The 12,238-nt window shown below is 41.3% G+C and overlaps 1 protein-coding gene across 1 annotated transcript in view; it reads right to left on the reverse strand.

The window, feature by feature from the left end:
* TLL1 (tolloid like 1) overlaps positions 1 to 12,238 on the reverse strand; it is a 499,423-nt gene that overhangs the window by 101,797 nt on the left and 385,388 nt on the right. The window contains exon 12 of the mRNA XM_030191579.1: positions 7,261 to 7,406. Coding sequence (XP_030047439.1) covers positions 7,261 to 7,406 — 146 coding nt within the window. The remainder of the gene's footprint in view (positions 1 to 7,260; positions 7,407 to 12,238) is intronic.

Genomic DNA, 12,238 nt, shown 5'->3' on the forward strand with positions numbered 1-12,238 from the left:
AAGCGTGCATGACAATTAGCAGGAGATCTGGAGACAGCTAAAAAAAATTGTATTTATTTATTTCGCTTGTAGTCTGTCTACAACCTAAGCAGATTCCAATATAAAAACATTCACAATTTGATTGGCTGATGGCTCAAACAGTAAGTTCAAAGAGGAATTTTAGTTGAAATGGTTATTGTTGGGGGGGGCGGGGTAGGGAGACAGTAAGCTGGACAAAAGAATGTTGTTGCATCTAAAGAAAATCCTTTCAGGTTCAGCAGTGTTTGGTATGGAAAGAGGTGAGTGAAATTCTGACAGCTTTCCATTTGGTAAAAGAAAAACAGGTGTGTGTGTGTGTGTGGGTGTTGAGAAAAGCAAGTGAAAGTGTAAACAAAAGTACTGATTCATGATTAAGATATACTGCTTGGGTAGGAAGGGTTAGTGATTTGTGAAAATATTTTTCTAGAACATTTGCCTTAGTGAACGTGCCAAAGTTTAGAGTGAGAGAGTCTCTGAAATTGTGAGACAGTGGAGAATAAACTGAATTGAAGACTTGTTATTAGTGAGGAATAAATATATAACCCTCTGGTGATTTAGCTTAAAGCAAGGAGGAAACAGTATGCAGGGCTGCCAAGGGGGGGGGGGGGGGGTAAGATTTCCCCAGGCCTGTCCTCCTAGGGGGGCCCAGAACTGGGGTCTCTCTCTCCTGCTCCTGACGGCACCTGGGTGATCGCGTCCCGACAAGAGCAGGAGAGTCCGGAAAAAAAAAAGGAATCCCTAACATTTTTCTAAATAACAGAACAACAAATAAGAATGACCATACTGGGTCAGAGCAATGGTCCATCTAGCCTAGTATCCTGCTTCCAACAATGGCCAATCCAGGTCACAAATACCTGGCAGAAACCCAATTAGTAGCAACATTCCATGCTACCAATCCCAGGGCAAACAGTGGCTTCCCCTATGTCCATCTCAATAAGAGACTATGGACTTTTCCAACAGGAACTTGTCCAAACCTTTTTAAAACCCTGATACCCTAACCATTGTTACCACATCTTCCAGCAATGAGTTCTAGAGCTTAACTATTCTTTGAGTGAAAAAATATTTCCTCCTGTTTGTTTTAAAAGTATTTCCATGTAATTCATTGGGTGTCCCCTGATCTTTATACTTTTTGAAAGAGTGAAAAATCGATTCACTTCTACCCATTCTACACCACTCAGGATTTTATAGACCTTAATCATATTCCCCCTCAGCCATCTCTTTTTCAAGCTGAAGAGCCCTAACCTATTTAGCCTTTCCTTATATGGAAGGAGTTCCATCCCCTTTATCATTTTGGTTGCTCTTCTTTGAACATTTTCTAATTCCGCTATATTTTTATTGAGATATGGCGACCAGAATTATTACTATAATTGACAGGTGTTTCTACAAGATGCTGTGAAAACTGGATGATCCCTGTTTTCAAAATGACATCATTCAGGAACTGACCATTAAGCTCTGTTTTAGCAAAATGACTCTTTAGCAAAGCAGATAAAGTTATGATTAAAGTTTTTAACAAAATAAGGCATACAGCGCAAAGCATTTGTTAAGGGAGTTTCCTAATAAAGGTTGGACTAATGTATTTTCAAATGTCATACTAAAGGGTCCTATTACAAAGCCATGCAAAAAGGTGGTTGGTGGTAGTTATAACGCGTGGGTTTCCCACACGTGCCACCATTTTTTAGTGTGGCTCAAAAGTGGTCAAATTTCAATTTGTTTTATTAATAGCCACACACTAATTTCCAAATTAGTGCGCAGCCATTACCACCTGAGCCGTTCACGCCTCCTATTTAGAACACGGTAAGGACTCACAAGCTACTCATGCAGTAATCGCGCAGGTCGTGGCAATGTGCCCTTGCTGCCCAATTACCTCTGGGAACACCTACTCCCCGCCCACTGCACTAGAAAATAAAAAATTATTTTCTGGTGCGTGGCAAAACCATACTACCGCAGGACTCCTGGCTGCGACTGGCAGTAGTGCTGCTTTGCAGTGTCTTGATAAAAGGACCCCTATATGTTTAAACAATTGAAAAATATTTTGAAACTACTTATGGGGTCCCATTCAAACACCACGTATAATGGCAACTGCATGCATAATTGCTGATATAGAATTTGCACTTAGCGCATTATCCCAGCACCTAACTTTAGGCAACTGCTGGGACTCTTCATGCTTGACTGCAGTCAGCCGCTTGGTAACTTTTCTTTGGAATATGCTTCCCATTGACCTTTGTTTGGAACCAAACTAGATCAAGATTAAATCTAAGCTCAAAAGTTGGCTTTTCTGTCACACCTATCCTTACTCTAGTTAATTTAACACCAGGGGTGAGTCACATTTTTTGACAGTAATTACTTGATTCAGGGTCAGTTTTCCCTCCTTTCCATTTGTGTTGTTTCTGGTTAATTATTATTGTTCTACACTACCCCTTTCTTTTGTCTCTGGCCCTTTGCTGTTTGTCATAGTTTGGTAATTTGCTCTCCAATCTTTTGCTTGTTTTGTTGATTGTTCAGGAAACTTTGTGCAATGGTGTTAGCCACTTTGATGGTTCAAACAATCAAATGTGTGGGTCATAAAGGGTGAACAAATTTCAGATAGCTGGTTTACATGGATGAAATATCCCTATATATCCATCACTCTAAGGAAGAGATTTTTGGTGCAACTCCATCTTAATTACTGTGTGCAAATCTGAAGACAAAAATTTGGAAAGGACACAAAAGGTAGAAGTAATACTATAAAGGACCCACAAGGTGGTGCACATCCTGCACTAAAGCCAAGCACAGTTTGGATGTGCACAGGTGGGAAAAAAAAGAAAAGAAATGAAAACCCTGTGGTTCAGTTTTGGGGGGTTGTTCACTAAACCTTAACTCGAGTTATCTGCAGCAGGGCCCATAGGAATAAAATGGGCCCTGTTGCAGAAAACTCCAACTAAGCATTAGTACACAGGGGGGTTGGATTTTTCACTTTCTCCTGATTATTTTGAGATGTTTCTTACAGTTTATTTCAGCCATTTGTTTTAATAATTAGAAATTGAAAGCATGCAAAGATCAGTTGTCCATGTATTAATTTATAGGTTAACTGTAGTAAACTGATTTTGCATTCCATAAATGTTTAAGACAAGTTAATGAAATGAATACATACTGACAAATGCACCTCTCTAATGCCCAGAAAAATGTAAAAGCTTAAAAGTATTCTCTAGAAAAAAAGAAGAGAAAAAGAACATTTCAGTAAGGTACTTCTTCCTGGGACGTCCAAAGCTCTTTTTGCGCCAGCTTTTGCGCCAGCACAGGGCCTTCCTGTACAAATGCATTTCCTGTCAGGCAGAAGGTGGGATAAGGCAGTATGCCTGATCATGAGCCTGTACAGGAAGACCCTGAAGCAGCTCAGAAAGAGCCTTGGAAGCCCAGATCTCTCCTACTGTCATCCCTTTTATCTGTCATATCCTCAATCTTTCACTGTCCACTGTGACTGTTCCTGATGCCTTCAAACATGCCGTAGTCACACCACTCCTTAAAAAACCTTCATTGGACCCTACCTGTCCTTCCAACTATTGCCCCATCTCCCTCCTCCCTTTCCTATCCAAGATTCTTGAACGTGCTGTTCACCACCGTTGCCTTGACTTTCTTTCATCTCAAGCTATTCTTGATCCACTTCAATCTGGCTTTCGCCCCCTTCGTTCAACTGAAACAGTGTTTGCTAAAGTCTCCAATGATCTGTTCCTAGCCAGATCCAATGGTCTCTATTCTATCCTCATCCTTCTCGATCTATCTGCTGCTTTTGACACTGTTGATCACTGTTGACCATCCAATTACAGCTTTACAACGCAGAAAATGTGGGTGAATTGATTAAATACAAACCTCATAAAATGACAAAGATGGTAGATGCTAAACATAGTCACCGTGGGTCCTGCCAATGGTGTACCCTGACGATAGAAGGGAACAGTTGGATTGCTCCCTATACTAATCACAAAATTGAGGCGTACAGGAATACTGATTGCAACACAAAAAATGTAGTATACATTATTCAATGTCCCTGCAATAAAGTCTGTATAGGGAGAAGCAGTAGACCTGTTAAAGTTCATTTAATCGGGCATAAATCTAAGATCACTACACAAGCGGAAGAAGTGCCACTAGTCAAACATTGAACACAAATGAATCACACCACTGCTGATCTATGTTGGAGAATAATCGACATAGTCATCAAAGATACGCAGGGAGGTAATATCGAGTAGATATTAAATTATAAGAAGCAAAGCTGGATCTATAAATTAAATGCTGTTAAGCCTAATGGGCTCAACAGTGAAATCGAATGGCAGTCTTTAATTTGACAGATTCTGTTATTGGCTGGTAGAATCACCTGACTTTGACTTTAAAATGCTAGGAAAAAGACGCCGCAGCCATGTTGGCTGACAGAGTCTGAATAGTTGATACTCGGTACTGAGACACAAAGGTAATAGACCACTATAATGTAGCTATAAGTATGTATGTAAACCATATTGTGGTCTGATGTTTGACTGATTTGTTTTTTCCATAGGGGCATACTTTGAAAAAGCTTTTCTGGCAAAACACGTGTCGGTATGCAGCCCCACCTTTCAGTCTGAAGACATCGAGACTTTAAAGCTAAGTAAAAGGATTTTGTTTCCTCAGGAATATATGTGGAAAATACTTTTGAAAATATAAAATTCTAAAAAAATATACATGAACATTTGAGACTGACGACGAGAAAGGTATGAATTACGTCACCATGTGTAAATTGCGATATGGTGTACAGCCAGTGAACTAAGTTCTACCTCTGATGGTCTGAAGAAGAAAATATAAAAAAGGTATATATAACAGTAATCATTTATTAAGCTTTGTATAACACAGGAGATGAAAACAGTAACAGATATTTAAAAATGTGTGGGACAAACACAAAGGAATCCTGTATAGAAGGTATGGAACCAAACAAGCTTAGAGGCAATTGGATGGCAACATTAGTAATTGGGAAGCAAAGCCAGTGCTGGGCAGACTTCTACGTTCTGTGCCATTATCATGACTGGACAGATTTGATGGCCTGGCATGGGGCTTCAATGACAACTTCAGAACAAGGCCAGTGTCTGGCAGAGTTCTACAGTCTGTGCCTTGAAATGGCAAGGGCAAATCAATATCAAGTATATATATGTAGTATCATATCATACCTTATGCTATGAGTTTATCTTGTTGGGCAGATAAACACAGATTTTAGCACAAGGTCCCCTTGTATGCAATAAGACCTAGCTATTAATAACCCAAATTAACAGTAACATGACATGCTTTAACAGTAGTCTGTGTTGATAACTTCCCCTCGTAGATAGGCAACTTATAGAATACTGTAATTTGCCTGTGTGCCTTCTAAATTTAAGCGCCCCCATTTATGCCAAGTATATAGCAGGTATAAATGGAGGCACCTAAATGTACACTAACACTGGGTGCCCAAATGTATACTAGCATTCTATAAGGACACTTGCAGGCTTATTTTCGAAAGAGATTGCCGGCGATCTTCCGACACAAATCGGGAGATCACCGGCGATCACTCAAAAGAGGCGAAATTGGTATAATCGAAAGCTGCTTTTTTTGACACCATCGCTGCTTTCCTGTCGCTGAGCCGGCGAAAGTTCAAGGGGTGTGTCAGCGGCGTAGCGAAGGCGGGACATGGGCGGGCATGGGCATGGCTACCAGATGGCCGGCTTTCACGGATAATGGAAAAAAAAAAGCTGCGTTAATCAGTATTTCACCGGTTTTACTTGGTCCTTTTATTTTCACGGCCAAGCCTCAAAAAGGTGCCCCAAATCACCAGATGACCACTGGAGGGAATGGGGGATGACCTCCCGTACTCCCCCAGTGGTCACCAACCCACTCCCACACTAAAAAAATAAAAATAAAAACCTTTTTGCCAGCCTGTGTGCCAGCCTCAAATGTCATACCCAGCTCCCTGACAGCAGTGTGCAGGTCCCTGGAACAGTTTTTTGTTGGTTGCAGTGGACTTCAGGCAGGTGGGCCCAGGCCCATCCCCCATACCTGTTACACTTGTGGTGGTAAGTGTTGAGCTCTCCAAACCCCCCAAAACCCACTGTACCCACATGTAGGTGCCCCCCTTCACCCATAAGGACTATGGTAGTGGTGTAGAGTTGTGGGGAGTGGGTTTTTTTTTGGGGGGGGGGTTGGGGGGCTCAGCACCCAAGGTAAGGGAGCTATGTACCTGGGAGGTATTTGTATATATTTTTTTTAATTTTTAGAAGTGCCCCCTAGGGTGCCTGGTTGGTGTCCTGGCATGTCAGGGGGACCAGTGCACTACAAATGCTGGCTCCTCCCACGACCAAATGCCTTGGATTTTGCCGGGTTTGAGATCGCCGGCATTTTTTTTCCATTATTGCTGAAAAACAAAAGCGGCCATCTCAAACCCGGCGAACTCTGGCATTTGGCCGGGCCAAACCGTATTATCGAAAGAAAAGATGGCCGGCCATCTTTTTCGATAATACGGTTTGGCCAGCTGTTTGCGGTGCCACCAAAATAGATCGCCAGCAATCTATTTCACCAGCGCCGTTCGATTATTCCCCTCTTGCGTGCCCAACTGTCAATGCAGAATAGGCTTGTACCCTGCTTTATCGGTGCATCTAAATAGAGACATCCCATTGTAGAATTGTGCTCTGTGTGTTCAGGAGCTTTCTATAATTCACACATTGTCTGCCAACCCAAAGAGATTCTTGAATGAAGTGCATCACAGGCACAGCAGAACTATAAATTTGATGCATTTAAAAATGGCAAAATATGTAATATTATTGTAACCCAATACTCTACTATATCTCTGTATTCATTAAACATTGTTCCTTGTCATGAAGTCCACTTATCTGCAAATTAGCAACAACCATCCTTCACTGTGGTCTGATGAATCATTCAGCGCCATCTGTTTTTACACAGTATTCTATTTTGTAATAGATTTTTGTACATGTGGAAATGGTCCCATTTTTCTAAAGAACCTCAAAGCAGCCAAATAGAATTGCATTTGTCAAAAGAAGTTATTTTCAACAATTTGAACATGCCAATTCGGACAGCACACCTTTAGCCTTTTCGAAAATGGCTGCAAGAGGAAAGGTCTCAAGACAGCCAAACTTTGACTCGGAGGGTTATAGCTTCAAGACAATCCTGTGCTTTCTAGCTAGTTTAATGAGGGGTCCTTTAAATGCTAAAGCCATCTCTCTCTTCAAGGATGTGCCGAAATTAGTTAAAAGGTTTTACCTCAAATGCCTGAAAGGTTAATCCAACGTTGTAGTTCTCTGACACTTTTATTCTCCATACACATTCCTTCAGTGGTCTGTAGTCATCTGGATAATTGGGAGACTGGATCTGACCTGCATCTTTGTGGATCTCACCTCCACAGATTGCTAATTGAAGAAGAAAATGCATTCTAAGCACGGAGTCGGAAACAACATTTTGTTTTCCATCTTTTTCTTAGCTAACATTTTATAGCTTTTTTATATCATTCAAGTTCAAGAAAGGTCATATATTCTAATGAATATGGTACACACTGTAAACACTTTTTTATGATCTGCTGGTAAGGTGGTATATTATGCCTAAATAGGTGATAAACAACAAATGATACAAGGAGAAACCACTTCAAACCAACAAAATTCAGACTGTTCATCACTGCTTCCAACTCTGTAACACTTAAAACCCTTTAATGACAAAGAAGCAGCACAATGGTGTCAGTTAAAATAACTAGTAGGATATTATGGGGCTCATTTTCAAAACAGAAAAACATCCAAAAAGTGGCACAAAGTGGAAGATGGACTTTTTTTTTGCCAAAACGTCCAAATCTCTATTTTTGAAACCCATTTTAAATACTTTTTCTATGCAATTCATCTGCACTGCAACCAAATCACAAGGGAACATGTCGGGTGCGAGATTTAGGCATTCCCAGAACTTGGATGTTTTTCTGCCATAATGGAAGAAAGCAAAAATGTCCAGGGTTAAAGATAGCCATTTTGATCTAGACATAGTTTAATCACAACTAAGTCACAAAAAGGTGCCCTAAATAATCAGATGACCACTGGAGGGATTAAGGCATGACCCTCCCCTTAATCCCTCAGTGGTCACTGACCCCCTCTCACCTTCCAGAGATGTGAGAAAGTAAATACCAGCCTCTATGCTGTTATGGCTAGTCCTATTAGAGCAGTAAGGAGGTCTCTGGAGTAGCCTAGTGATCGATGCAGTACAGTGTAGAGAAGGGGACCCAGGCCCACATCCCACTCTGTTACACTTGTGGTGAAAGTGAGAGCTCTCCAAACCCCACATATAGGTGACACCTGCAGACATAAAAGTATAATAGTGGTGTACAGTATGTTTTTGGTGGGTTTTGTAGGGCCTCCCATACAATATAAGGGGGTAAAGGTGAGATGTATACCTGTAACCTTTTATGTGAAGTCCACTGCAGCATTCCCTATGGTGCCCCACTGCTCCGCTGAGATGTCTGTGTGGCCAGTCCAGTAAGAATGCTGCCCCCCCCCCCATACGTCACAATGGATTAGTATTTGTGCATTTTTCCCTTGGATTTTTTTTTTCAAAAATGGTCACAAAAGAAAAACTCACTGAGCAACATCTAAAAACATCTAGGAACTGGCCATTTTCAAAACGAAAAAGAGAAGACTTTTTTCTAGTTCGAAAACTGCTATGTTCATCACTTGATTTTTGGATGTTTTTTTTAAATATTTTGTTTTATTCAATTTATTCATAGGCTCAGTTTTATAAACATAAATATGTTTTTTATACGTATGAAAGACATGAAACAACAAAATATACATCCCTGTTACACAAAATGATAGATGACAGTGCCTGCTCATACATGTTACACTGTTGGACATCAGCAATCTCCTTTCATGCTACAGATCTTTCCAGATATGAGTTGAGATTCGGAAAAAAAAATCCTTAAAGTTCATAATTCAAATACATAAATCAGTACAGGCCACAGCATCTATCCACTTTTATGGGGCAATTCTATAACAGTGTGCCTATATATGGTGCCTGTTCTAGAAAAGAACATAGTTTTTAGCATAACAGATGTAAATGTTCACACCTAAATGCTGTAGATATGTATGAAATTAATAGCATTCTATAAGTTACACACATGAGAGTCCTGCCCACTCTGCCTATCTGTATGCCACCCATAAAACACATGTTATTGTCACGTGATCGCTCTCTAGCATAGAAGTGAGCTCTTGTGTCACCACTATGTGTTGGTAGCCAGCTGCCGAGAAGCCCCAGGATCTTCACCTGAATCAACCACCGTTCCCCTTGGGTTGAGCCCTCATGTGCTGATGGCCAGCAGGACTAGGAGGGTCCTCAGTCGGTAAGTCAGAGATGCCGAGAAGAGCTAGGGCTGGGTCTGGCATAGTGAAACATGGAGTGACTCCAGACCAGGGGATGTCCTGGTATAATGCAGGTGTCCCAGGCAGAGGTCATATCGGGTGATACTCCAGACAGAATCAGAATACAGGCTGAGTCAGTTCAGGCAGTAATCCAGGCAGTGTCAGAATTCAGGCAGAGGATAGATTAGGCAGCAGTCCAGGCAAGGTTGAAATACAGGCAGAGATCAGGAATCCAAGTAGGGTCAGGTAAGCAGTGATCTAGAGTACACAGTCAAAGCAACTGCAAACAGGAGGCGGGAAGAAGACATGCTGTGAGGAAGAAACCGCCTGTGGCGGGACACGCCACCAAGGTAGGGCAGCATGACAGTTATGTAAGAATTGTTCTAATCTTTTACATGTGTCATTGGCTTGTAAATTTTAGTGCTTAGAATTACCCCTCTGCAGAAGAGTAACAATGGTTTTCAAAGACTGGTGTGAAGCACCTTTTTGCAAAGGATGTCTAGGTAGGAACTGGGACATCTAGGTCTAGATATTCATAATTCCTAGAGTAGCTTAGAAAGGATCATCTGAAGATGAAGCCTTTTATAAAGTATGTATAAGAAAGTCAACATATAAACATTCATTTGACTGCATGAATATATGGGAGCATTGATTTTGCAAACCTATACAGTCTAAAAAAGAACAGCATTACATGGCCGTTTGCATGTATAGGTGATAATTTTATGCAGTTTTTTGTGAACATAGGGCTTGATTCTATATATAGTGTCTGAAAAATCTGTGCAAAAAATTTTATAGAATCAGCTTAAATTTTCATGCGGTATATAGAATTATGCTGAGCGTCTCTCCAAGCCACCAAATTTGCCTCCGTCCCTGTGATGGGCAATTGAGGATATCCAAAATGTGAATGTTTTGGTGAGAAGGATGTCCATGCCTTTGCTACACCTCCAACACCCCTTTTATTTATTTGTATTTTGGATCACAAGTAGCAGCAGTGGGATTTGAACAGGTCATCTCTGGATTGCAAGACCAGTGCTCTAACCACTAGGCCACTCTGCTTCCTTGAAATTTGGCCGTTCCTGTGGAGGGGGGCAGCTCAGGATGTCCAAAATGTTTGAAAGAAGGACGTCCCTGCCTTCGCTATGCCTCTGCTGACCCCCCCCCCCCCCCCCCCCAGGGACCTGAATACTGCTGCGATGGTCCTGAGTATGATATTTGAGGCTGGCAAAAAAAGTTTTTAAAGTTGTTTTTTTCAGGATGGGAGGGGGTTAGTCACCACTGGGGGAGTCAGGGGAGGTCATCCCCGATTCCCTCCGGTGGTCATTTGGTCAGTTAGCGCACCTTTTTGAGGCTTGGTCGTAAGAAAAAATGGACCAAGTAAAGTCGCCCAAGTGCTTGTCAGGGACACCCTTCTTTTTTCCATTGTCGCTTGAGGACGCCCATGTGTTAGGCATGCCCCAGTCCCGCCTTCGTTACGCCTCTGACATGCCCCCGGGAACTTTAGAAGCAGTCGGGGATGCCTAAAATCGGCTTTCGATTTTGCCGATTTGGGCGGCCCTGAGAGAAGGACACCCATCTCCCGATTTGTGACGAAAGATGGGCACCCTTCTCTTTCGAAAATAAGCCTGATAGTATACTATTTACAATGTCAACAAAATACACAACAAAACATTTTAATAGACAGCATAGGATATAAGCAAAGATGGAACAAATGGGGGTCTTTTAAAAAAGGTACGGTAGCATTTTTAGCACATGCTAAACGCTAGAGACACCCATAGGAATATATGGGTGTCTCTAGCATTTAGTGCACACTAAAAACACTAGCGCATTTTTGTAAAAGGCCCATACAGATAGGTAAGAGAGTAAGAGGAGTTAGAAAATAAGGACACTAATTTAAAGAAAGTTGCACATGAGGTCAGTGAGGTGATTAAATACTGTTTCAGCTAGAGTAGGGGTGGAGCGTTTTGAGTATTTAAGTGGGCACTTTGTTGTCTGTTAGGCACCTAACTGCTACATTTAGGTGCACATTTACACCTGCCACCGAACAAGCATTAAGTGGTGGTGCCAACATTTAGGCACCTAATTGCTGACTTAAGCTAGTATTTCTGTAACAGATTAGATGCACAACTTTGCCCTTATAGAACACTAGCTTGATGCCTAGATTTTTGTGCCTCTTACAAAATTTCCCCGAGTCTTTAATGTATTCAGCTTTATCTCATACCTATTCATTCTCAATATCCTGAAAATATGACTGGTTTTGGTGGGTCCCCTTAATAGGTTTGTGAAGCCCTGCTGAAAATACTGGAATGCAGAACATGAGAGGAAAATTGAGAGATAATTGCTCATATAAAGTTGGATATTCTGCTGTGAGAGACCAAAACCTTTGTCCAGTCTTAACCAGAAATGATGATCCTTCGATATTCTATTTTGTCTATAAGGTGTTGGAGGAAAGTGAACTCCATTGAGTCTGTCATTAATGTGTTTTTATTAATGTACTACTGGATATTAAAAGTACCATGATGTAAAGAGTTATCATCCCCTCTCAGACTTGTTTACAGTGTACAACACACGAGGGAATGACTGGATGAGCTCATGGAGCTAAGGGAAGAATTTCTTCTGCCCAATATCTTTTATTAGAACACTACATCAGCACTACAAGGGAGGTGTTAAAACACAGCAACCTGGATGAGTCCTGGTTCATAGAGACACAACCTGTATCAGATACTTCTCTGGCACACATCCAAGTTCAAACTTTCAGGACTGTTTCACACTTTCCAGCTGGTTTGACTAAAATGTCACATGCACATGGGTTCAGATATTTCTGCTTTAGTAAACAAGAGAACTGAGAGGGGAAA

The sequence above is a fragment of the Microcaecilia unicolor genome, chromosome 2 (assembly GCF_901765095.1).
Source record: "Microcaecilia unicolor chromosome 2, aMicUni1.1, whole genome shotgun sequence".
In the NCBI taxonomy this organism is placed as follows: domain Eukaryota; kingdom Metazoa; phylum Chordata; class Amphibia; order Gymnophiona; family Siphonopidae; genus Microcaecilia; species Microcaecilia unicolor.